We start from the raw sequence: 27,221 nt of genomic DNA on the forward strand, positions 1-27,221 counted from the left end.
TTTGAATACCGAGAATTTTTCAGTTTCTTCAGGATGGTTTAGATAAAGGTTTGTCCGCAAGTTCCTTGAAAGGACAAATCTCTGCTCTTTCTGTTCTTTTTTCACAGAAGGATTGCTAATCTTCCTGATATTTCATTGTTTTGTACAAGCTTTGGTTCGTATAAAACCTGTCATTAAGTCAATTTCTCCTCCTTGGAGTTTGAATTTGGTTCTGGGGGCTTTTCAAGCTCCTCCTTTTGAACCCATGCATTCTTTGGTCGTTATATTACTTTCTTGGAAAGTTTTGTTTCTTTTGGCCATCTCTTCTGCCAGAAGAGTCTCTGAATTATCTGCTCTTTCTTGTGAGTCTCCTTTTCTGATTTTTCATCAGGATGAGGCGGTGCTGCGAACTTCTTTTGAATTTTTTACCTAAGGTTGTGAATTCTAACAACCTTAGTAGAGAAATTGTGGTTCCTTCATTATGACCTAATCCTATGAATTCTAGGAGAAATCATTGCATTCTTTGGATGCTGTTAGAGCTTTGTATTTGTCATCTTTTCCGGTTCTAGAAAAGGCCAGAAAGCTTCTGCCATTTCTTTGGCATCTTGGTTGAAATCTTTATTTCATCATGCTTATGTCGAGTCGGGTAAAACTCCGCCTCTAAGGATTACAGTTCATTCTACTAGGTCAGTTTATACTTCCTGGGCGTTTAGGAATGAAGCTTCGATTGATCAGATTTGCAAAGCAGCAACTTGGTCCTCTTTGCATACTTTTTCTAAATTCTACCATTTTGATGTGTTTTCTTCTTCTGAAGCAGTTTTTGGTAGAAAAGTACTTTTGGCAGTGGTTTCAGTTTGAATCTTCTGCTTATGTTTTTCATTAAACTTTATTTTGGGTGTGGATTATTTTCAGCAGGAATTGGCTGTCTTTATTTTATCCCTCCCTCTCTAGTGACTCTTGTGTGGAAAGATCCACATCTTGGGTAGTCATTATCCCATACGTCACTAGCTCATGGACTCTTGCTAATTACATGAAAGAAAACATAATTTATGTAAGAACTTACCTGATAAATTCATTTCTTTCATATTAGCAAGAGTCCATGAGGCCCGCCCTTTTTTGTGGTGGTTATGATTTTTTTTGTATAAAGCACAATTATTCCAATTCCTTATTTTATATGCTTTCGCACTTTTTTCTTATCACCCCACTTCTTGGCTATTCGTTAAACTGAATTGTGGGTGTGGTGAGGGGTGTATTTATAGGCATTTTAAGGTTTGGGAAACTTTGCCCCTCCTGGTAGGAATGTATATCCCATACGTCACTAGCTCATGGACTCTTGCTAATATGAAAGAAATGAATTTATCAGGTAAGTTCTTACATAAATTATGTTTTTTCATTCTGATAAGGCTGTTCTTCGCACTAAGTTGGGATTCCTTCCCAAGGTTGTGTCTACTAAGAATATTAATCAGTAAATTGTTGTTCCTTCCCTGTGTCCGAAGCCTTCTTCGGATAAGGAACATTTGCTGCATAATTTGGACGTGGTTTGTGCTCTTAAGTTTTACATGGAGGCGACTAAAGACTTTTGGAAGTCTTCTGCTCTTTTTGTTTGTTTTTCTGGAAAGAATAGAGGTCAGAGGGTGTCTGCCTCTACTCTGGCTCTTTGGTTGAGTGTGATTCACATGGCATATGAGTCTTCTGTGAAACAGCCTCCTGATAGAATTAAGGCTCATTCCGCCAGAGCCATAGCCTCTTCTTGGGCTTTCAAGAATGAAGCTTCTATGGAGCAGATTTGCAAGGCTGCAACTTGGTCGTCTTTACATACCTTTTCTAAATTTTACAGATTTGATACTTTTGCCTCGGCTGAGGCAGCTTTTGGGAGAAAGGTCCTTCAAGCGGTGGTGCCTTCTGTTTAGGCATGCTGGTTTTTTATCCCTCGCTATTCATCTGTGTCCTCTAGCTTGGGTATTTGTTCCCAACAGTAATTAAGATGAACCCTTGGACTCGCCACATCTTTAGAAGAAAACAAAATTTATGCTTACCTGATAAATTTATTTCTTAAAGATGTGGCGAGTCCACGGACCCACCCTTTGTTTTTTGGTAATTGAGGTTTAGTCAAAGAAACCATAAGTCACCTCTGCACCTTGTGTTACTTTCCTTTCTCCATTTACTCTCGGTCAAATTACTGGGGTTTATGGGTAGGGAAGTGATACTTAAGTTTTTACTGTGGTGCTCTTTGCCGCCTACTGATGGCAAGGAGTGGTATTCCCAACAGTAATTAAGTTCAACCCGTGGACTCACCACATTTTGAAGAAATAAATTTATCAGGTAAGCATAAACTTAGATTTTTTTGCACTCACAAGAAGAAATCTGGTTTCGAAAATAGCCTTCTGCTTTCGTGGCAATATTCTGCATTAGTTTTCATAACTAATAGTCCGAATACACATGCCTTAACGCATCTAAAAAGGGATATTTGAGGCTTTGGTATTTGGCTGGCCCTTATTTATTAGGCCAGTCTTCAATAGCGAGAACTTCTTAAGCACATCAAACAGACATATTTTTGGGCAGTGTATTTTGTCCAGAATTCTGTTCAGCGGACAGTTTTATCTAATAAACATTAATGTCCTGAAACAAAAAAGTAACTTGTTTTCCCCTTTATTTTTTAAAGACCATCGAAGCAAACTGGAGATGTGGAAGGCATAACTTACAACGAATTCAGTGCCGGTCTGAAAACAGCAAAGGAGTCTACTGTTTACAGTATGATGATGAGAAGATAATTAGTGGCCTACGGGATAACTCAATCAAAGTAAGAATCTTTCCATTCTACATATGCAAGTGTTTTTATGGGTATTTAAGTTTGTTTGTTTTTTAAGAATATGCCTAAAGTTCTTGACTGGGCAAAGCTTGAAGTTTTAATAGTAGATGTCTAAAAATACCAACAGAGCTACTCTTTCTAAACAAGTTCTTTAAAATCCCTTTATCTATTGTGACCTGGGATCTTGGAAACACACAGTCCTCAAAGCTGGAAACACCACACAAGGTTGTAGCTTTATAAAATACAGTCTGTTTATTATCAGGTCTGGCAAAAACAAGCAAAATAAACATAAGCAAGAGGCTTGCTCTACTGAGCACTTACTAACAAGTACAACTGTCTGCACTAAGTACATTTTCACAAAAGTAATATTGCACAGACCTTTCAAACTTTGTCCTTTTAGAGATAATTCCTCTCAGTCTCTCAGGAGAGTGTTTGCAGTTTCCCTTTACTGCTGGCAAATCTACCTCTCAACCCCTGACTGGGGATTTTATTAGCACCTGCTGTCAATTACCACATGCAGGTGAGTAGCTAGCTGAGTCAGACAGAATTCCTGGACTGGACTTTTTGACATAATGTGCTACCTGCAAACTGCGGGGTGGAGCACTGGCCCACCCTACTCTCCAAATGTTCCACCCCAGGGACCCAGAAATAAATCACATATTTTCTCTATGTGGTAAACAAACATAACAATTCTCCCTGGGGTTGTCAGACCATACCCCGCACTGCAGCACTTTTGAGGGAATATAGACACCTTCCATTACTGTGCCTTGGGTTCTGTCACACTATATAGAGTATAGAAATTTCTCTGGTGTACATCATATCCTGTATCATTTATGGTGCTGTTGGTCTCATCTATGAATTTTTTTTGAAGAAAGGTCGCTACTTTCTTTCGTTCATTTTTTAAATGGGGGAAACATTTCTGTAAATCGGTTTATATCCCCAGTTTTGCTTGTTTTAAATAAGGCACTGGAACTGCCTCTTAGCTTTGGTAAAATATACAGTCTTTTCTGAAAAATGTTAAGCTTATTTTTTTTAAATCTTAACTAAATTATGGACTTAAAAATTATTGAAATCTTATCAATTTCAGTAAAAAAAAAAATGAAATCGCAAACTGGAAACTGAATTAGAACTTTTTCACACTTTTTTGTTATTTATAGAACTAGCTTGGCTAAGGTCACTATTATGACTGTACATTAGTGTGCACTCGTAATTTAACGTATGCATACATATTTTTATTAATAGTAGTAACCACCATAAAAATGTCACTACCCCTATTGTCAATATCGTCTTTATTCACAAAGGTTCCTCCGCACTAGACGTTAGACAGGGAAAGGCAGACTGTTGCTGTATGAATAAAATTCTCTTCTCCCTAGTGGGTAAATCAATCATTGTAAAATAGTATCTTTTCTTCCAAACTGAGTTGATAAGTAAATGCTTACTTTCATAAACAGAGTTAATGTAGAAAAGCCTATGAATAAGTGAGTTTTCTTTATATTTTTATTTGTATTTCATTGTGGTTATTAAAATTCTTTTAACAGATTTGGGATAAAACAAGCTTAGAGTGCCTAAAAATTCTCACTGGACATACCGGCTCAGTTTTGTGTTTGCAGTATGATGAGCGAGTGATTGTTACTGGGTCTTCAGACTCCACTGTAAGGTATTGCTTTCTTTGTCCTAATATTTAATTGTTTTGAGATTAGAAATTGTTCCTTATATTGGGATAATTATTGGAACAGAGGATAAATGATGAATAATGACTTTGAAGCACATCCATTACAAATAATTTAATATTAATGTAAAAAACTTAATCAGAGTTTTATGCTTTTTGTTTTGTGATTTAGAGTATGGGATGTGAACAGCGGGGAAGTGCTGAACACGCTGATTCATCATAATGAAGCAGTGCTTCATCTTCGGTTCTGCAATGGTCTAATGGTAACCTGTTCCAAGGATCGATCAATCGCAGTTTGGGATATGGCATCCCCCACTGATATCACCCTGCGTCGCGTCTTAGTTGGTCACCGTGCCGCAGTAAATGTGGTTGATTTTGATGATAAATATATTGTATCAGCTTCTGGAGATCGAACAATCAAAGTAAGTAGAATGTACACTTGAAAGTGTCTAAGGAGTGTTTAGTCTATATTGTTATATTGTATACAAATTTGCATGTGGAAGTGAACACAAACAACTTGAAGCTTGTGTGACTAAGGAGCCCTATCTTTTATTAGAATAATCCTTTTCTTTTAAGAGTATTTAAAGGGACAGTCTACACTAAAATTGTTAATGTTTAAAAAGATAATGTCTTTACTACCCATTCCCAGCGTTGCACAACCAACATTTCTAGTTTAATATACTTTACTGTTTAAACCTCTACATTTCTGCCTGTCTCCAAGGCTCTAGACGGCCTCTTAATCACATGCTTTTTTATTTGCTTTTCACAACAGGAGACTACTACTTCATGTGGGCCATATAGATTACAATGTATTCACGCGTGAGGAGTTATTTAAGATTTAGCACAACACAATACTAAATGCAAGTCAATAGATAATAGTCATGTGATCAGGGGGCTGTCAGAAGATGCTTAGATACAAGGTAATCAGAGGTAAAAAGTATATTAACTGTTGGTTATGCAAAACTGGGGAATGGGTGATAAAGGGATTATCTATCTTTTAAAACAGTAAAAATTCTATTGTAGACGGTCCCTTTAATACTTTATAATAATTTTACAAAATACAACACTGATGGCTTCAGCATTAAGGTTGATGAATGGGACCAGAACTAATTTACACAGGCTTTAAATAGTAGTATGCCTTATCCTTTTGTTCCTGTCCCTTAGCTAGGTTGGATGGAAGGAAACTGTTCTACTGCTTCTCTATCTAGGCTTTTTTTAGGTCTGCTTAGTCTCCTATGACAGCGGGTTGTCCAACATATGCTTGCAGATGGGTTTGCACCTGTAATTATTTATACAGCAGAGTTATGGAAATGTCAATCATTGGTTCCTAGCAGTTTCGCTTAGTCATGTGACACCATTATATTATATCCCTGGAGCATCTCTGTTATAGATTCAGCCATTATAAATGTAGGGTCTTTTAAGCTTCAACATAAATTATATGTGACTGCCTCATTGAGGATCACTTGCTGGTGGGTGGCACATAGTTGAACTGATGCCTGGTAATAAGCATTATCCTTGATTTCGAGTTCCTTTTAAACATTATTTTATGAGAGAATATACTAATTGTTTGCATGCAATTAGTGATGTTATAGAACTCTTAATGATGCTGCACTAAACTCAACTGTGATTTATTTGCTTCCTAACATTCATTTCCTTCCATAAGGCAGGGAGAGTCCACAACTTCATTCCTTACCCTTGGGAAATACAACACTTGGCCACCAGGAGGAGACAAAGACACCCCAGCCAAAGGCTTAAATATCCCTCCCACTTCCCCTATTCCCCAGTCATTCTTTGCCTTTCGTCACTATAGGAAGGTTTGCCTTTCTGGACCAGCACTTTCCGTTCATAGCTCTTCCGTTTGGCCTAGCTACTGCTCCAAGGATATTTTTGAAGGTTCTGGGGGTACTTCTAGCCATTGCCAGAACACAAGGTATTGCAGTAGCGCCTTACCTGGACGATATCTTGGTACAGGCACCATCTTTTCGTCTAGCCGAAGAACACTCTGAATCTCTTTTCAGTCTTCTTCGATTACATGGATGGAAGATAAACTTGCAAAAGAGTTCTTACTCCAAGTACAAGGGTGAATTTCCTGTGGACAATTATGATTTATGTCCATGAGAATATTTCTCACATATCAGAGACGTTGCAAGCTAATTACTGCTTGTCTTGCCCTCCAGGCCTCCTTGAGACCCTCAGTGGCCAAGTGTATGGAGGTGATCGGACTGATGGTGTCCTGTATGGACATCATTCCCTTTGCCAGATTCCATCTCAGACCCTTACAACTATGCATGCTGAGACAATGGAACGGCGACCATTCAGATCTGTCAACAGATTGTGCTGGATAACCCCTCGAGAGACTCGCTCTCTTGGTGGCTCTGTCCAGATCATCTATCCCAAGGCACGTGCTTCTTGAGACTGTCCTGGGAGATTGTGACTATGGACGCAAGCCTTTCCGTCTGGGGAGCGGTTTGGGGTGCCAAGAGGGCACAAGGGCTGTGGACTCGGGAGTCGTCCTGATCAATATATTGGAACGCAGGGCAATCTTTAATGCCTTGAAGGCTTTGCCCATTCTAGGTTCTTTACTGTTTATCAGATTCTAAGCAGACAATATAACCTTGGTTGCCTACATCAACCATCAGGGGCGAATGAGAAGTCCCTTGGCGATGAGTGGGAGGAGACTCACAGATGTACGCTGTCAGCGATCCACATTCCGGGTGTGGACAACTGGGAAGCGGACTTCCTCTGCAGGCAATCCTTTTACCTGGGGGAATGGTCTCTCCACCCAAGGTGTTTGCAGAGATATGCAGCGAGTGGGCAACACCGGAGATAGATCTCATTGCATCCCGCCTCAATACCAAGCTACCCAGGTACGGGTCGAGGTATCCTCAGGTGGAATTGATAGATGCCCCATCAGTACCATGGAGGTTCAGACTTGTATCTTTTTTTTCTCCATTACCGCTTCTCCCTTGTGTGGTGGCTCGCATCAAGCAGGAGCGAGCATCAGTGATTCTGATTGCTCCATCGTGGCTGCGAAGGACGTAGTTTGTGGATCTGGTGGGGATGTCCGTCTCCTCAGTGGAGGTTACCTTGTCGCAGAGATCTGCTGATGGTCCTTTCGTTCATCAAAATCTAGATTCTCTGAGGCTGACTGTGTGGAGATTGAATGCTTAGTCTTAGCCAAGAGAGGGTTTTCTGAGCGTGTTATCGACACTCTGTTTCAAGATCGTAAGCCAGTTACTCGTCGTATCTACCATAAAGTGTGGAGGACTTGTACTGGTGTGAAGAGCGTGGCTTTTCCTGGCATAAGGTTAAGATTGCCATAATTTTATCTTTTCTCCAGGCTGGACTGGAGAAGGGGGTCTATCTGCTAGTTCCCTGAAGGGACAGATATCGGCCCTGTCGGCGTTACTGCACAAAAAATTGGCTGAGCTTCTGGATGTGCAGTCCTTTAAGGCTCTGACTAGGATCAGACCTCTGTTTAGATCTGGGGCTCTGCCTTGGAGCTTCAATCTTGTTCTTATTATTTTGCAGCATGCTCCATTTGAGCCTATGCATACTGTTGAAATTAAATTATCTTGGAAGGTTCTTTTTTGTTGGTTATTGCCTCTGCGCGGAGAGTTTCTGAGATTTCTGCCTTGCAATATGACCCCCCCTTATCTTGTTTTCCAAGCGAAGGCGGTTTTACGTACTAAATTAGGGTTCCTCCCTAAGGTGGTGTTAGATTGTAACATTAATCGAGAAATTGTTGTCCTTTCTTTCTCTTGCAAGGTGTATCCAGTCCACGGATTCATCCTTTACTTGTGGGATATTCTCATTCCCTACAGGAAGTAGCAAAGAGAGCACACAGCAAAGCTGTCCATATAGCTCCCCCTCTAGCTCCACCCCCCAGTCATTCTCTTTGCTGGCTCTAAGCACTAGGGTCTCTCTCGGGAGTGTAAAGTGAATGTGGTGTTAGAATTGTAGTTTTATTATCTTCAATCAAAAGTTTATTTTAAATGGTACCGGTTTGTACTATTTACTCTCTAGCAGAAAAGTGATGAAGATTTCTGCTGAGAGGAAAATGATTTTAGCATGTTGTAACTAAAATCCACTGCTGTTCCCACACAGGACTGAGGAGTACCAGAAAACTTCAGTTGGGGGGAACAGTTTGCAGGGTGATCTGCAATAATGTATGTTCAGTCATTTATTTCTAGACAAGACTGAGATAATGCTTGAAGAGACTGACAATATCCCCATGAGGGGAGGGTAAGCTATGTTCACAGACTTAGTAAGGAATTGAATGCTTACATAATAGGGCTAATAAACTGGTTGACACTTATTCAGTGCAATCAATTGTTTGGCTAAGGAAAAATCGTTTTGCAAGACACTTTGAAAGCACTTTTGGTTTTTTTCTGGGGTTATTACCACATGGCTTTTTTTTAGTCACTTAGGAGTGATTTACTAGGCCTCACAGCTCCGGAGTAGAGTGGGAGGGGCCTAATTGCCTCAAATGCGCACTTAGAATTGCAGAGAAGTTCATGCTGCTTCACATGGAGGGGCCTGCTGATGTTTGAGGGCCTAAAAGAAGCTATATTCCCCCAAATCTGATCCCTAAGGGAAGGTAGGGCCACAGCAAGGCTGTGGCAAGGTGCTGTAGTGATTTAACCAGGTGTTGGATTTAGGCTGCTCCGGTTTGGGCATTAAGGGGTTAATCGTTTTGAAACTTGGGGTGCAATCTTATTAAGGCTTTAGCTACATACTGTGAAAATTTCAGAACGATTGCTGCATTTTTCACCGTTTTGAAAATTGTGTGCTCTTTTTATCTCTTAAAGGCACAGTAACGTTTTTTTCAAATTGTGTTTTTTATTTGATTAAAGTGATCCCAAGCCTGTTTGTGTACTCTACTAGTCTGTTAAACATGTCTGACACTAAGGAAAATCCTTGTTCGATGTTTTTAGAAGCCATGGTGGAACCCCCTCTCAGAATGTGTCCCACTTGTACTGATATGTCTATACACATTAAAGATCATATTGTTGCACTTAAGAATGTGGCCCAAGAGGATTCTCAGACTGAAGGTAACGAGGGTAGCCCGTCTGCCTCTCCCCAAGTGTCACAACCAGATACGCCTAGTACCTCTAGTGCGTCTAACCCTTTTACATTACAAGACTTAGCGGCAGTCATGGATAATTCTCTTACAGCCTTCTTATCTAAGCTGCCCGTGTTACCTGCAAAGCGTGATGGCTTCCACATGGGCTTTCAAAAATGAGGCTTCTGTTGAACAGATTTGTAAGGCAGCGACTAGGTCTTCACTGCATACTTTTGCCAAATTTTACAAATTCGATGCTTTTGCTTCTTCGGAGGCTATTTTTGGGAGAGAGGTTTTGCAAGCAGTGGTGCCTTCCGTTTAAGGTACCTGTCTTGTTCACTCCCTTCATCCGTGTCCTAAAGCTTTGGTATTGGTATCCCACAAGTAAGGATGAATCCGTGGACTGGATACACCTTGCAAGAGAAAACAGAATTTATGCTTAACTGGTAAATTACTTTCTCTTGCGGTGTATCCAGTCCACGGCCCGCCCTGGCATTTAAGTCAGGTAAAAATGTTTTTGTTTAAACTACAGTCACCACTGCACCCTATGGTTTCTCCTTTTTCTTCCTAACCTTTGGTCGAATGACTGGGGGGGTGGAGCTAGAGAGGGAGCTATATGGACAGCTTTGCTGTGTGCTCTCTTTGCTACTTCCTGTAGGGAATGAGAATATCCCACAAGTAAAGGATGAATCCGTGGACTGGATACACTGCAAGAGAAAGTAATTTATCAGGTAAGCATAAATTCTGTTTCTCTTAAGTGTATCCAGTCCACGGATCATCCATTACTTGTGGGATATTCTCCTTCCCAACAGGAAGTTGCAAGAGGATCACCCACAGCAGAGCTGCTATATAGCTCCTCCCCTCACTGCCATACCCAGTCATTCTCTTGCAACTCTCAACAAAGATGGAGGTAGTAAGAGGAGAGTGGTGTATTATAGTTACTTTCTTCAATCAAAAGTTTATTTTTAAATGGTACCGGAGCGTACTATTTTATCTCAGGCAGTATTTAGAAGAAGAATCTGCCTGCGGTTTCTATGATCTTAGCAGAAGTAACTAAGATCCACTGCCGTTCTCACATATTCTGAGGAGTGAGGTAACTTCAGAGGGGGAATGGCGTGCAGGTTTTCCTGCAATAAGGTATGTGCAGTTAACATTTTTCTAGGTATGGAATTTGCTAGAAAATGCTGCTGATACCGGATTAATGTAAGTTAAGCCTAAATGCAGTGATTTAATAGCAACTGGTATCAGGCTTATTAACAGAGATACATACTCTTATAAAAGTGTAATATAAAACATTTGCTGGCATGTTAATCGTTTTTATATATGTTTGGTGATAAAACTTATTGGGGCCTAGTTTTCTTTCATGTAATTAGCAAGAGTCCATGAGCTAGTGACGTATGGGATATACATTCCTACCAGGAGGGGCAAAGTTTCCCAAACCTTAAAATGCCTATAAATACACCCCTCACCACACCCACAATTCAGTTTTACAAACTTTGCCTCCGATGGAGGTGGTGAAGTAAGTTTGTGCTAGATTCTACGTTGATATGCGCTCCGCAGCAAGTTGGAGCCCGGTTTTCCTCTCAGCGTGCAGTGAATGTCAGAGGGATGTGAGGAGAGTATTGCCTATTTGAATGCAGTGATCTCCTTCTACGGGGTCTATTTCATAGGTTCTCTGTTATCGGTCGTAGAGATTCATCTCTTACCTCCTTTTTCAGATCGACGATATACTCTTATATATACCATTACCTCTGCTGATTCTTGTTTCAGTACTGGTTTGGCTTTCTACAACATGTAGACGAGTGTCCTGGGGTAAGTAAATCTTATTTTCTGTGACACTCTAAGCTATGGTTGGGCACTTTTATATAAAGTTCTAAATATATGTATTCAAACATTTATTTGCCTTGACTCAGAATGTTCAACTTTCCTTATTTTTCAGACAGTCAGTTTCATATTTGGGATAATGCATTTGAATTAATCATTTTTTCTTACCTTCAAAAATTTGACTCTTTTTTTCCTGTGGGCTGTTAGGCTCGCGGGGGCTGAAAATGCTTCATTTTATTGCGTCATTCTTGGCGCAGACTTTTTTGGCGCAAAAATTCTATTCCTTTTCCGGCATCATACGTGTCGCCGGAAGTTGCGTCATTTTTTGACGTTATTTTGCGCCAAAAATGTCGGCGTTCCGGATGTGGCGTCATTTTTGGCGCCAAAAGCATTTAGGCACCAAATAATGTGGGCGTCTTATTTGGCGCTAAAAAATAAGGGCGTCGCTTTTGTCTCCACATTATTTAAGTCTTATTTTTTCATTGCTTCTGGTTGCTAGAAGCTTGTTCTTTGGCATTTTTTTCCCATTCCTGAAACTGTCATTTAAGGAATTTGATCAATTTTGCTTTATATGTTGTTTTTTCTCTTACATATTGCAAGATGTCTCACGTTGCATCTGAGTCAGAAGATACTACAGGAAAATCGCTGTCTAGTGCTGGAGCTATCAAGCTAAGTGTATCTGCTATAATTTTTGGTATCTGTTTCTCCAGCTGTTGTTTGTATTGCATGTCATGACAAACTTATTAATGCAGATAAAATTTCCTTTAGCACTGTTACATTACCTGTTGCTGTTCCGTCAACATCTAATTTCTTCTGTTAAGTGTGATCAGTCCACGGGTCATCATTACTTCTGGGATATTACTCCTCCCCAACAGGAAGTGCAAGAGGATTCACCCAGCAGAGCTGCATATAGCTCCTCCCCTCTACGTCACCCCCAGTCATTCTCTTGCACCCAACGACTAGATAGGATGTGTGAGAGGACTATGGTGATTTTATTTTGTTTTATTTCTTCAATCAAAAGTTTATTTTTTAATAGCACCGGAGTGTGTTATTCCTTCTCTGGTGGAGTTTGAAGAAGAATCTACCAGAGTTTTTATTATGATTTTAGCCGGAGTTGTTAAGATCATATTGCTGTTTCTCGGCCATCTGAGGAGAGGTAAACTTCAGATCAGGGGACAGCGGGCAGTTTAATCTGCAAAGAGGTATGTAGCAGTTTTTATTTTCCGACAATGGAATTGATGAGAAAATCCTGCCATACCGACATAATCATGTATGTATATTTAACATTTGAGTATTCTGGGGAATGGTACTTCACTGGAATTACACTGTGTATATAAGACTTTAGCCTAATTGCAAAGCAACAGGTTTTTTAATAACTCTTAATTTATGTTTAACGTTTTTGCTGGAATGTAAAATCGTTTTCATTTTCTGAGGTACTGGGTGAATAAAATGTTTGGGCACTATTTTTCCACTTGGCAGTTGCTTGATCTAATTGACAGTTTACTGATCTCTCTCACTGTTGTGTGTGAGGGGGAGGGACCTTTTTTTGGCGCTTTTGCTACGCATCAAAAATTTCAGTCAGAAGCTCATTGTTTTTTCCTGCATGTTCCGGTTTATCTCTACAGAACTCAGGGGTCTTCAAAGCTTGTTTGAGGGAAGTAATCTAACAGAGCTGTGAGATTATAGTTGACTGTGATAAAAAACGTTTATTCTTTAACTTTTTTATGCCATCAGGGTTAGTTTTTCTTTGCTAATGGGAACAAACCTTTGCTAAATTGTGTTTTGTTTCTCCAACATAGGTGTGTCCGGTCCACGGCGTCATCCTTACTTGTGGGATATTCTCTTCCCCAACAGGAAATGGCAAAGAGCCCAGCAAAGCTGGTCACATGATCCCTCCTAGGCTCCGCCTACCCCAGTCATTCTCTTTGCCGTTGTACAGGCAACATCTCCACGGAGATGGCTTAGAGTTTTTTAGTGTTTAACTGTAGTTTTTATTATTCAATCAAGAGTTTGTTATTTTAAAATAGTGCTGGTATGTACTATTTACTCTGAAACAGAAAAGAGATGAAGATTTCTGTTTGTATGAGGAAAATGATTTTAGCAACCGTTACTAAAATCCATGGCTGTTCCACACAGGACTGTTGAGAGGAATTAACTTCAGTTGGGGGAACAGTGAGCAGTCTTTTGCTGCTTGAGGTATGACACATTCTAACAAGACGATGTAATGCTGGAAGCTGTCATTTTCCCTATGGGATCCGGTAAGCCATTTTTATTCACACAGTAAATAAGGGCTTCACAAGGGCTTATTAAGACTGTAGACATTTTCTGGGCTAAATCGATCATATTTACACATATTTAGCCTTGAGGAATCATTTAATCTGGGTATTTTTTGTAAAATAATATCGGCAGGCACTGTTTTAGACACTTTATTCTATTGGGGCTTTCCCTAATCATAGTCAGAGCCTCATTTTCGCGCCGGTATGGCGCACTTGTTTTTGAGAACAGCATGACATGCAGCTGCATGTGTGTGGAGCTCTGATACATAGAAAAGTCTTTCTGAAGGCATTATTTGGTATCGTATTCCCCTTTGGGCTTGGTTGGGTCTCAGCAAAGCAGATTCCAGGGACTGTAAAGGGGTTAAATATAAAAACGGCTCCGGTTCCGTTATTTTAAGGGTTAAAGCTTCCAAATTTGGTGTGCAATACTTTTAAGGCTTTAAGACACTGTGGTGAAATTTTGGTGAATTTTGAACAATTCCTTCATACTTTTTCGCAATTGCAGTAATAAAGTGTGTTCAGTTTAAAATTTAAAGTGACAGTAACTGTTTTATTTTAAAACGTTTTTTGTGCTTTGTTATCAAGTTTATGCCTGTTTAACATGTCTGAACTACCAGATAGATTGTGTTCTGACTGTGGGGAAGCCAAGGTTCCTTCTCATTTAAATAGATGTGATTTATGTCATAATAAATTTAGTAAAAATGATGCCCAAGATGATTCCTCAAGTGAGGGGAGTAAGCATGGTACTGCATCATCCCCTCCTTCGTCTACACCAGTTTTGCCCATACAGGAGGCCCCTAGTACATCTAGCGCGCCAATACTCCTTACTATGCAACAATTAACGGCTGTAATGGATAATTCTATCAAAAACATTTTAGCCAATATGCCCACTTATCAGCGAAAGCGCGACTGCTCTGTTTTAGAAAATACTGAAGAGCATGAGGCCGCTGATGATATTGTTTCTGAAGGGCCCCTACACCAGTCTGAGGGGGCCAGGGAGGTTTTGTCTGAGGGAGAAATTTCAGATTCAGGAAAAATTTCTCAACAAGCTGAACCTGATGTGATTACTTTTAAATTTAAGTTGGAACATCTCCGCGCTCTGCTTAAGGAGGTGTTATCCAATTTGGATGATTGTGATTATCTGGTCATTCCAGAAACACTATGTAAAATGGACAAGTTCCTAGAGGCCCCGGGGCCCCCCGAAGCTTTTCCTATACTCAAGCGGGTGGCGTACATTGTTAATAAAGAATAGGACAGGCCCGGTGTACCTTTCGTACCTCCCCCCATATTTAAAAAATTGTTTCCTATAGTCGACCCCAGAAAGGACTTATGGCAGACAGTCCCCAAGGTCGAGGGGGCGGTTTCTACTCTAAACAAGCGCACCACTATACCCATATAAGATAGTTGTGCTTTCCAAGATCCTATGGATAAAAAATTAGAAGGTTTGCTAAAAAAGATGTTTGTTCAGCAAGGTTACCTTCTACAACCAATTGCATGCATTGTCCCTGTCACTACTGCCGCGTGTTTCTGGTGCGATGAGCTAGAAAAGGCGATTATTAGTAATTCTTCTTCTTATGAGGAGATTATGGACAGAATTCGTGCTCTTAAATTGGCTAATTCTTTCACCCTAGACGCCACCTTGCAATTGGCTAGGTTAGCGGCGAAAAATTCTGGGTTTGCTATTGTGGCGCGCAGAGCGCTTTGGTTAAAATCTTGGTCAGCGGATGCGTCTTCCAAGAACAAATTGTTTGACATTCCTTTCAAGGGGAAAACACTGTTTGGCCCTGACTTGAAAGAGTTTATCTCTGATATCACTGGGGGCAAGGGCCACGCCCTTCCTCAGAATAGGTCTTTCAAGGCCAAAAATAAACCTAATTTTCGTCCCTTTCGCAGAAACGGACCAGCCCCAAGTGCTACGTCCTCTAAGCAGGAGGGTAATACTTCTCAAGCCAATCCAGCCTGGAGACCAAGGCAAGGCTGGAACAAAGGAAAGCAGGCCAAGAAACCTGCCACTGCTCCCAAGACAGCATGAGATGCGGGCCCCCGATCCGGGACCGGATTTGGTGGGGGGCAGACTCTCTCTCTTCACTCAGGCTTGGGCAAGAGATGTTCTGGATCCTTGGGCGCTAGAAATAGTCTTCCAAGGTTATCTTCTGGAAGTGATTCATCCTGTTCCATTAAAAGAACGAGGGATGGGGTTCTACTCCAATCTGTTCGTAGTTCCCAAAAAAGAGGGAACGTTCAGACCAATCTTAGATCTCAAGATCCTAAACAAAATGGAAACCATTCGAACAATCCTTCCATCCAGAAAGGTCAATTCTTGACCACGGTGGATTTAAAGGATGCGTATCTACATATTCCTGTCCACAAGGAACATCATCGGTTCCTAAGGTTCGCATTCCTGGACAAGCATTACCAGTTCGTGGCGCTTCCTTTCGGATTAGCCACTGTTCCAAGGATTTTCACAAAGGTACTAGGGTCCCTTCTGGCGGTGCTAAGACCAAGGGGCATTGCTGTAGTACCTTACTTGGACGACATTCTGATTCAAGCGTCGTCCCTTCCTCAAGCAAAGGCTCACACGGACATAGTCCTGGCCTTTCTCAGATCTCACGGATGGTAAGTGAACGTGGAAAAGAGTTCTCTATCTCCGTCGACAAGAGTTCCCTTCTTGGGAACAATAATAGACTCCTTAGAAATGAGGATTTTTCTGACAGAGACCAGAAAAACAAAACTTCTAAACTCTTGTCGGATACTTCCTTCCGTTCCTCTTCCTTCCATAGCACAGTGCATGGAAGCGATAGGTTTGATGGTAGCGGCAATGGACATAGTTCCTTTTGCGCGCATTCATCTAAGACCATTTCAATTGTGTATGCTCAGTCAGTGGATTGGGGACTATACAGACTTGTCTCCGAAGATACAAGTAAATCAGAGGACCAGAGACTCGTTGGTGGCTGTCCCTGGACAACCTGTCGCTAGGGGTGACCTCCCGCAGACCAGAGTGGGTCATTGTCACGACCGACGCCAGTCTGATGGGCTGGGGCGCGGTCTGGGGATCCCTGAAAGCTCAGGGTCTTTGGTCTCGGGAAGAATCTCTTCTACCGATAAATATTCTGGAACTGGGAGCGATATTCAATGCTCTCAAGGCTTGGCCTCAGCTAGCGAGGGCCAAGTTCATACGGTTTCAATCAGACAACATGACGACTGTTGCGTACATCAACCATCAGGGGGGAACAAGGAGTTCCCTGGCGATGGAAGAAGTGACCAAAATCATTCAATGGGCGGAGACTCGCTCCTGCCACCTGTCTGCAATCCACATCCCAGGAGTGGAAACTTGGGAAGCGGATTTTCTGATTCGTCAGACATTGCATCCGGGGGTGTGGGAACTCCATCCGGAAATCTTTGCCCAAATCACTCAACTGTGGGGCATTCCAGACATGGATCTGATGGCCTCTCGTCAGAACTTCAAGGTTCCTTGCTACGGGTCCAGATCCAGGGATCCCAAGGCGACTCTAGTAGATGCACTAGTAGCACCTTGGACCTTCAACCTAGCTTATGTATTCCCGCCGTTTCCTCTCATCCCCAGGCTGGTAGCCAGGATCAATCAGGAGAGGGCGTAGGTGATCTTGATAGCTCCTGCGTAACCACGCAGGACTTGGTAGGCAGATCTAGTGAATATGTCATCGGCTTCACCATGGAAGCTACCTTTGAGACGAGACCTTCTTGTTCAAGGTCCGTTCGAACATCCGAATCTGGTCCTACTCCAGCTGACTGCTTGGAGATTGAACGCTTGATCTTATCAAAGCGAGGGTTCTCAGATTCTGTTATTGATACTCTTGTTCAGGCCAGAAAGCCTGTAACTAGAAAAATTTACCACAAAATATGGAAAAAATATATCTGTTGGTGTGAATCTAAAGGATTCCCTTGGGACAAGGTAAAGATTCCTAGGATTCTATCCTTTCTTCAAGAAGGATTGGAGAAAGGATTATCTGCAAGTTCCTTGAAGGGACAGATTTCTGCCTTGTCTGTGTTACTTCACAAAGAGCTGGCAGCTGTGCCAGATGTTCAAGCCTTTGTTCAGGCTCTGGTTAGAATCAAGCCTGTTTACAAACCTTTGACTCCTCCTTGGAGTCTCAACTTAGTTCTTTCAGTTCTTCAGGGGGTTCCGTTTGAACCCTTACATTCCGTTGATATTAAGTTATTATCTTGGAAAGTTTTGTTTTTGGCTGCAATTTCTTCCGCTAGAAGAGTTTCAGAATTATCTGCTCTGCAGTGTTCTCCTCCTTATCTGGTGTTCCATGCAGATAAGGTGGTTTTACGTGCTAAACCTGGTTTTCTTCCAAAAGTTGTTTCTAACAAAAACATTAACCAGGAGATAGTCGTGCCTTCTTTGGGTCCGAAACCAGTTTAGAAGAAGGAACGTTTGTTGCACAATTTGGATGTTGTTCGCGCTCTAAAATTCTATTTAGATGCTACAAAGGATTTTAGACAAACATCTTCCTTGTTTGTTGTTTATTCTGGTAACAGGAGAGGTCAAAAAGCAACTTCTACCTCTCTCTCTTTTTGGATTAAAAGCATCATCAGATTGGCTTACGAGACTGCCGGACGGCAGCCTCCTGAAAGAATCACAGCTCATTCCACTAGGGCTGTGGCTTCCACATGGGCCTTCAAGAACGAGGCTTCTGTTGATCAGATATGTAGGGCAGCGACTTGGTCTTCACTGCACACTTTTACCAAATTTTACAAGTTTGATACTTTTGCTTCTTCTGAGGCTATTTTTTGGGAGAAAGGTTTTGCAAGCCGTGGTGCCTTCCAGTTAGGTGACCTGATTTGCTCCCTCCCTTCATCCGTGTCCTAAAGCTTTGGTATTGGTTCCCACAAGTAAGGATGACGCCGTGGACCGGACACACCTATGTTGGAGAAAACAGAATTTATGTTTACCTGATAAATTACTTTCTCCAACGGTGTGTCCGGTCCACGGCCCGCCCTGGTTTTTTAATCAGGTCTGATGATTTATTTTCTTTAACTACAGTCACCACGGTATCATATGGTTTCTCCTATGCAAATATTCCTCCTTAACGTCGGTCGAATGACTGGGGTAGGCGGAGCCTAGGAGGGATCATGTGACCAGCTTTGCTGGGCTCTTTGCCATTTCCTGTTGGGGAAGAGAATATCCCACAAGTAAGGATGACGCCGTGGACCGGACACACCGTTGGAGAAAGTAATTTATCAGGTAAACATAAATTCTGTTTTTTCAAAGTTTATTGATTTCAACTGTTATATATCTTTCAGTGCTTCTTAAAGCACAGTACGTTTTTTCATTGTGTTTTACTTGAATAATATTTCCAAGTTGCAAGTTTATTTGCTAGTGTGTTAAACATGTCTGATTCAGAGGATGAGACCTGTACTATTTGTGCCAACGCCAAAGTGGAGCCCAATAGAAATTTATGTACTAACTGTATTGATGCTACTTTAAATAAAAGTCAATCTGTACAAATTGAACAAATTTCACCAAACAACGAGGGGAGAGTTATGCCGACTAACTCGCCTCACGTGACAGTACCTGCATCTCCCGCTCGGGAGGTGCGCGTTATGGTGGCGCCCAGTACATCTGGGCGGCCATTACAAATAACATTACAAGATATGGCTACTGTTATGACTGAGGTTTTGGCTAAATTACCAGAACTAAGAGGCAAGCGTGATCACTCTGGGGTGAGAACAGAGTGCGCTGATAATGCTAGGGCCATGTCAGATACTGCGTCACAACTTGCAGAACATGAGGACGGAGAGCTTCATTCTGCGGCTGACGGTTCTGATCCAAACAGATTGGATTCAGATATTTCAAATTTTAAATTTAAGCTGGAAAACCTCCGTGTATTACTAGGGGAGGTGTTAGCGGCCCTGAATGATTGTAACACAGTTGCAATACCAGAGAAAATGTGTAGGTTGGATAAATATTTTGCTGTACCAACAAGTACTGACGTTTTTCCTATACCTAAGAGACTAACTGAAATTATTACTAAGGAGTGGGATAGACCCGGTGTGCCGTTCTCACCCCCTCCGATATTTAGAAAGATGTTTCCAATAAACGGTCCCTAAGGTGGAGGGAGCAGTTTCTACTTTAGCTAAACGTACCACTATCCCGGTAGAGGATAGCTGTGCCTTTTCAGATCCAATGGATAAAAAGTTAGAGGGTTACCTTAAGAAAATGTTTGTTCAACAAGGTTTTATATTGCAACCCCTTGCATGCATTGCGCCGGTCACGGCTGCAGCGGCATTCTGGATTGAGTCTCTAGAAGAGAACCTTAGTTCAGCTACGCTGGACGACATTTCGGACAGGCTTAGAATACTTAAGCTAGCTAATTCATTCATTTCGGAAGCCGTAGTACATTTAACTAAACTTACGGCTAAGAATTCCGGATTCGCCATTCAGGCGCGTAGAGCACTGTGGCTAAAATCCTGGTCAGCTGATGTAACTTCTAAGTCCAAATTACTTAATATACCTTTCAAGGGACAGACCTTATTTGGGCCCGGTTTGAAAGAAATTATCGCTGACATTACAGGAGGTAAGGGCCATGCCCTGCCTCAAGACAAAGCCAAACCTAAGGCTAGACAGTCTAATTTTCGTTCCTTTCGGAATTTCAAAGCAGGAGCAGCATCAACTTCCACTGCTCCAAAACAAGAAGGATCTGGTACTCGCTACAGACAAGGCTGGAGACCTAACCAGTCCTGGAACAAGGGCAAGCAGGCCAGGAAACCTGCTGCTGCCCCTAAAACAGCATGAATTGAGGGCCCCCGATCCGGGATCGGATCTAGTGGGGGGCAGACTTTCTCTCTTCGCCCAGGCTTGGGCAAGAGATGTCCAGGATCCCTGGGCGCTAGAGATAATATCTCAGGGATACCTTCTGGACTTCAAATACTCTCCTCCAAGAGAGAGATTTCATCTGTCAAGGTTGTCAACAAACCAAACAAAGAAAGAAGCGTTTCTACGCTGCATACAAGAACTATTGTTAATGGGAGTAATCCATCCAGTTCCACGGTCGGAACAGGGACAGGGGTTTTACTCAAATCTGTTTGTGGTTCCCAAAAAAGAGGGAACTTTCAGACCAATCCTGGATTTAAAGATCCTAAACAAATTCCTAAGAGTTCCATCATTCAAAATGGAGACTATTCGGACAATTTTACCCATGATCCAAGAAGGTCAGTACATGACCACAGTGGATTTAAAGGATGCTTACCTTCACATACCGATTCACAAAGATCATTACCGGTATCTAAGGTTTGCCTTTCTAGACAGGCATTACCAGTTTGTAGCTCTTCCATTCGGATTGGCTACAGCTCCAAGAATCTTCACAAAGGTTCTAGGTGCTCTTCTGGCGGTACTAAGACCGCGGAGAATTTCGGTAGCTCCGTACCTAGACGACATTCTGATACAAGCTTCAAGCTTTCAAACTGCCAAGTCTCATACAGAGTTAGTACTGGCTTTTCTAAGGTCACATGGATGGAAGGTGAACGAAAAGAAAAGTTCACTCGTTCCACTCACAAGAGTTCCCTTCCTGGGGACTCTTATAGATTCTGTAGAAATGAAGATTTACCTGACAGAGGACAGGTTAACAAGACTTCAAAGTGCTTGCCGCACCCTTCATTCCATTCAACACCCGTCAGTGGCTCAATGCATGGAGGTAATCGGCTTAATGGTAGCGGCAATGGACATAGTGCCATTTGCTCGCTTACACCTCAGACCACTGCAACTATGCATGCTAAGTCAGTGGAATGGGGATTACTCAGACTTGTCCCCTTCTCTGAATCTGGATCAAGAGACCAGAAATTCTCTTCTATGGTGGCTTTCTCGGCCACATCTGTCCAGGGGGATGCCATTCAGCAGACCAGACTGGACAATTGTAACAACAGACGCCAGCCTTCTAGGTTGGGGCGCCGTCTGGAATTCTCTGAAGGCTCAGGGACAATGGAGTCAGGAGGAGAGTCTCCTGCCAATAAACATTCTGGAATTGAGAGCAGTTCTCAATGCCCTCCTGGCTTGGCCCCAGTTGACAACTCGGGGGTTCATCAGGTTTCAGTCGGACAACATCACGACTGTAGCTTACATCAACCATCAGGGAGGGACAAGGAGCTCCCTAGCAATGATGGAAGTATCAAAGATAATTCGCTGGGCAGAGTCTCACTCTTGCCACCTGTCAGCAATCCACATCCCGGGAGTGGAGAACTGGGAGGCGGATTTCTTAAGTCGTCAGACTTTTCATCCGGGGGAGTGGGAACTTCATCCAGAGGTCTTTGCCCAAATACTTTGACGTTGGGGCAAACCAGAGATAGATCTCATGGCGTCTCGACAGAACGCCAAGCTTCCTCGTTACGGGTCCAGATCCAGGGATCCAGGAGCAGTCCTAATAGATGCCCTGACAGCACCTTGGGACTTCAGGATGGCTTATGTGTTTCCACCCTTCCCGATGCTTCCTCGATTGATTGCCAGAATCAAACAGGAGAGAGCATCAGTGATTCTAATAGCACCTGCATGGCCACGCAGGACTTGGTATGCAGACCTGGTGGACATGTCATCCTGTCCACCTTGGTCTCTACCTCTGAAACAGGATCTCCTGATACAGGGTCCTTTCAAACATCAAAATCTAACTTCTCTGAAGCTGACTGCTTGGAAATTGAACGTTTGATTTTATCAAGACGTGGGTTTTCTGAGTCAGTTATTGACACCTTAATACAGGCTAGGAAGCCTGTTACCAGAAAGATTTACCATAAGATATGGCGTAAATACCTATATTGGTGTGAATCCAAAGGTTACTCTTGGAGTAAGGTTAGGATTCCTAGGATATTGTCCTTTCTACAAGAAGGTTTAGAAAAGGGTTTATCCGCTAGTTCATTAAAGGGACAGATCTCAGCTCTGTCTATTCTGTTACACAAACGTCTGTCAGAAGTGCCAGACGTTCAGGCTTTTTGTCAGGCTTTGGTGAGGATTAAGCCTGTGTTTAAAACTGTTGCTCCGCCATGGAGTTTAAACCTTGTTCTTAACGTTTTACAGGGCGTTCCGTTTGAACCCCTTCATTCCATTGATATAAAGTTGTTATCTTGGAAAGTTCTATTTTTAATGGCTATTTCCTCGGCTCGAAGAGTCTCTGAGTTATCAGCCTTACATTGTGATTCTCCTTATTTGATTTTTCATTCAGATAAGGTAGTTCTGCGTACTAAACCTGGGTTCTTACCTAAAGTAGTCACTAACAGGAATATCAATCAAGAGATTGTTGTTCCTTCTTTGTGTCCAAATCCTTCTTCGAAGAAGGAACGTCTACTACACAATCTGGACGTAGTTCGTGCCCTAAAATTTTACTTACAGGCAACTAAGGAATTTCGACAAACATCTTCTCTGTTTGTCGTGTACTCTGGTCAGAGGAGAGGTCAAAAGGCTTCTGCTACCTCTCTTTCCTTTTGGCTTCGTAGTATAATACGTTTAGCTTATGAGACTGCTGGACAGCAGCCTCCTGAAAGGATTACAGCTCATTCTACTAGAGCTGTGGCTTCCACTTGGGCCTTCAAGAATGAGGCCTCTGTTGAACAGATTTGCAAGGCTGCAACTTGGTCTTCGCTTCATACTTTTTCCAAATTTTACAAATTTGACGCTTTTGCTTCCTCGGAGGCTATTTTTGGGAGAAAGGTTCTTCAGGCAGTGGTTCCTTCTGTATAAAGAGCCTGCCTATCCCTCCCGTCATCCGTGTACTTTTGCTTTGGTATTGGTATCCCAGAAGTAATGATGACCCGTGGACTGATCACACTTAACAGAAGAAAACATAATTTATGCTTACCTGATAAATTCCTTTCTTCTGTAGTGTGATCAGTCCACGGCCCGCCCTGTTTTTAAGGCAGGCAGTTATTTTTTAAATTATACTCCAGTCACCACTACACCCTTGGTTTCTCCTTTCTCGTTGGTCCTTGGTCGAATGACTGGGGGTGACGTAGAGGGGAGGAGCTATATGCAGCTCTGCTGGGTGAATCCTCTTGCACTTCCTGTTGGGGAGGAGTAATATCCCAGAAGTAATGATGACCCGTGGACTGATCACACTACAGAAGAAAGGAATTTATCAGGTAAGCATAAATTATGTTTTTCAGAGTGTTCCTGATAAACATAAGAGATTTTATTTTTTAAATCCATTAAAGGATTCCAAAACTTTACTATCTTAAGAACAACATGACCATCGATTTCAAATCACAAACGTTTATATTTCATAACTCACCTACTTTTACCGTACAACGATCTTTCTAAACACAATAAAATTATAATTTATATTTCGAAGATGACATCATTACATCCAACCCACTAATATGGGCCATGCACAACTAAACTCAATCACCAATCCTATTGCAATTTCGTGCATCTCATTAAGTGACAATGCCGTCACCAGGCGCATGCGCATTGCGATCGGTTGACTCGCGCATGCGCATATATACAATGTTTAATAGCACACTTACCCATACAATGCTATTGGAATGACGAGTACAGAATATCGCGCATGAGCATAGCGGCAATACTCCGCCATTTTCATAACCTGGGTTATCGGTCAGGATTGGAGGATGGAGAAGTTTAGCCAGCGGTGGGTTCGGAAATAGATCAATTTTCGATATTGGATTTTGTAAAAAAAGGTAATACTTTGAAACGCAATGCCAATTAGAAAGAAATGTAAAATATACTAATTTTGCGATTGCAGAAAAGTTTTTTTCATGGTTTAGTGTCCCTTTAAGAAGGCTATGTCTGTTATTTCTCCTTCTAGTTTACATAAAAGTCTTTTAAAACTTCGCTTTTTTCAGATGAATTTTTAAATGAACATCATCATTCTGATACTGATATTGGTTCTTCTGGTTCAGAGGTTTCTGTCTCAGAGGTTGATGCTGATAAATCTTTGTATTTGTTCAAGATGGAATTTATTCGTTCTTTATTTAAAGAAGTATTAATTGCATTAGAAATAGAGGATTCTGGTCCTCTTGATACTAAATCTAAACGTTTAATTAAGGTTTTTAAATCTCCTGTAGTTATTCCAGAAGTGTTTAATCTCCCTGATGCTATTTCTGAAGTAATTTCCAGGGAATGGAATAATTTGGGTAATTCTTTTACTCCTTCTAAACGTTTAAGCAATTATATCCTGTGCCATCTGACAGATTAGAGTTTTTTTGGGACAAAATCCCTAAGGTTATGGGGCTGTCTCTACTCCTGCTAAATGTGCTACTATTCCTACGGTAGATAGTAATTCATTTTAAGGATCCTTTAGATAGGAAAATTGAATCCTTCTAAGAAAAGCTTACTTATGTTCAGGTAATCTTCTTAGACCTGCTATATTTTTAGCGGATGTTGCTGCAGCTCAACTTTTTGGTTAGAAGCTTTAGCGCAACAAGTAACAGATCATAATTTTATAGCATTATTATTATTCTATAACATGCTAATAATTTTATTGGTGATACCATCTTTTGATATCATTAGAGTTGATGTCAGGTATATGTCTCTAGCTATTTTAGCTAGAAAAGCTTTATGGATTAAACTTGGAATGCTGATATGTCTTCTAAGTCAACTTTGCTTTCCTTTTCCTTCCAGGGTAATAAATTATTATTTCAACTGTTTCTGGAAGGAAGGGAACTTTTTTACCAAAGGATAAAAAATCTAAGGTAAATTTAGGTCTAATAATCATTTTTCGTTCCTTTCCTCACAATAAGGAACAAAAGCCTGATCCTTCATCCTCAGGAGCGGTATCAGTTTGGAAACTATTTCCAGTTTGGAATATATCCAAGCCTTATAGAAAACCTATAGCCAGCTCCTAAGTACCCATGAAGGTGCGGACCTTATTCCAGCTCAGCTGGTATGGGGCAGATTACGTTTTCTTCAAAGAAATTTTGATCAATTCCGTTCTCAATTTCTGGTTTTAGAACATTGTTTCAGAAAGGTACAGCATTGGCTTCAGTTAAGGCCTCCTGCTAAGAGATTTTTTTCTTTCCCGTGTCCCAGTTAACACAGCAAAGGCTCAGCATTTCTGAAATGTGTTTCAGATCTAGAGTTGGCTGGAGTAATTATGCCAGTTCCAGTTCTGGAACAGGGGCTGGGGTTTTATTTTATCTCTTCATTGTACCAAAGAAGGTCAATTCCTTCAGACCAGTTCCGGATCTATCAATATTGAATCGTTATGTAAGGATACCAACATTCAGTTTCTGTAGGACTATCCTGCCTTTTGTTTAGCAAGGGCATTATATGTCTACAATAGATTTACAGGATGTGTATCTGCATATTCCGATTCATCCAGATCACTTTTAGTGTCTGAGATTCTCTTTTTAGACAAGCATTACCAGTTTTGTGGCTCTACCGTTTGGCCTAGCCTCAGTTCCAAGAATTTTTTTCAAAGATTCTCGGTGCCCTTCTTTCTGTAATCAGAGAACAGGGTTTTGGTATTTCCTTATTGGACGATATCTGGGTACTTGCTCAGTCTTCTCATTTTCGAAGAATCTCATATGAATCGACTTGTGTTGTTTCTTCAAGTTCATGGTTGGAGGATCAATTTACCAATCAGTTCATTGATTCCTCAGACAAGGGTAACCTTTTTAGGTTTCTAGAATAGATTCAGTGTCTATGACTCTGTCCTTGTCAGACAAGAGAAGTTTAACATTGATTTCAGCTTGTCAAAACCTTCAGTCACAATCATTCCCTTTGGTAGCCTTATGCATGGAAATTTTAGGTCTTAGGACTGTCGCATCAGATGCGATCTCCTTTGCTCGTTTTCACATGCGACCTCTTCAGCTCTGTATGCTGAACCAATGGTGCAGGGATTACTCAAAGATATCTCACTTAATATCTTTAAACCGATTATACGACACTCTCTGACATGGTGGACAGATCACCATCGTTTAGTTCAGGGGGCTTCTTTGTTCTTCCGACCTGAACTATAATCTCAACAGATGCAAGTCTTACAGGTTGGGGAGCTGTGTGGGGGTATCTGACGGCACAAGGGGTTTGGGAATCTCAGGAGGTGAGATTTCCGATCAATATTTTGGAACTCCGTGCAATTTCAGAGCTCTTCAGTCTTGGCCTCTTCTGAAGAGAGAGTTGTTCATTTGTTTTCAGATAGACAATGTCACAACTGTTGCATACATCAATCATCAAGGAGGGACTCACAGTCCTCTGGCTATGAAAGAGGTATCTCGAATTTTGGTTTGGGCGGAATCCAGCTCCTGTCTAATCTCTGCGGTTCATATCCCAGGTATGGACAATTGGAAAGCGGATTATCTCAGTCGCCAAACGTTGCACCTGGGCGAATGGTCTTCACCCAGAGGTATTTCCTCAGATTGTTCAAATGTGGGAACTCCCAGAAATAGATCTGATGGCTTCTCATCTAAACAAGAAACTTCCCTGGTATCTGTCCGGATCCAGGAATCCTCGGGCGGCGGCAGTGGATGCATTATCTCTTCCTTAAAAGTGTCATCCTGCCTATATCTTTCCGCCTCTAGTTCTTCTTCCAAGGGTATTCTCCAATATTCTAAGGAATGCTCGTTTGTCCTGCTGGTAGCTCCAGCATGGCCTCACAGGTTTTGGTATGCGGATCTTGT

At 41.6% G+C, this 27,221-nt stretch overlaps 1 protein-coding gene across 3 annotated transcripts in view; it reads left to right on the forward strand.

Annotated features, from left to right (window-relative positions):
• Nucleotides 1-27,221, forward strand: part of FBXW11 (F-box and WD repeat domain containing 11) — a 240,270-nt gene that overhangs the window by 159,704 nt on the left and 53,345 nt on the right. For all 3 annotated transcript variants that reach the window (XM_053718555.1, XM_053718556.1, XM_053718557.1), the window contains 3 exons: nt 2,642-2,779; nt 4,327-4,445; nt 4,630-4,879. In XM_053718555.1, the coding sequence (XP_053574530.1) occupies nt 2,642-2,779; nt 4,327-4,445; nt 4,630-4,879 (507 nt within the window). The remainder of the gene's footprint in view (nt 1-2,641; nt 2,780-4,326; nt 4,446-4,629; nt 4,880-27,221) is intronic.

The sequence above is a fragment of the Bombina bombina genome, chromosome 6 (assembly GCF_027579735.1).
Source record: "Bombina bombina isolate aBomBom1 chromosome 6, aBomBom1.pri, whole genome shotgun sequence".
NCBI lineage: Eukaryota > Metazoa > Chordata > Amphibia > Anura > Bombinatoridae > Bombina > Bombina bombina.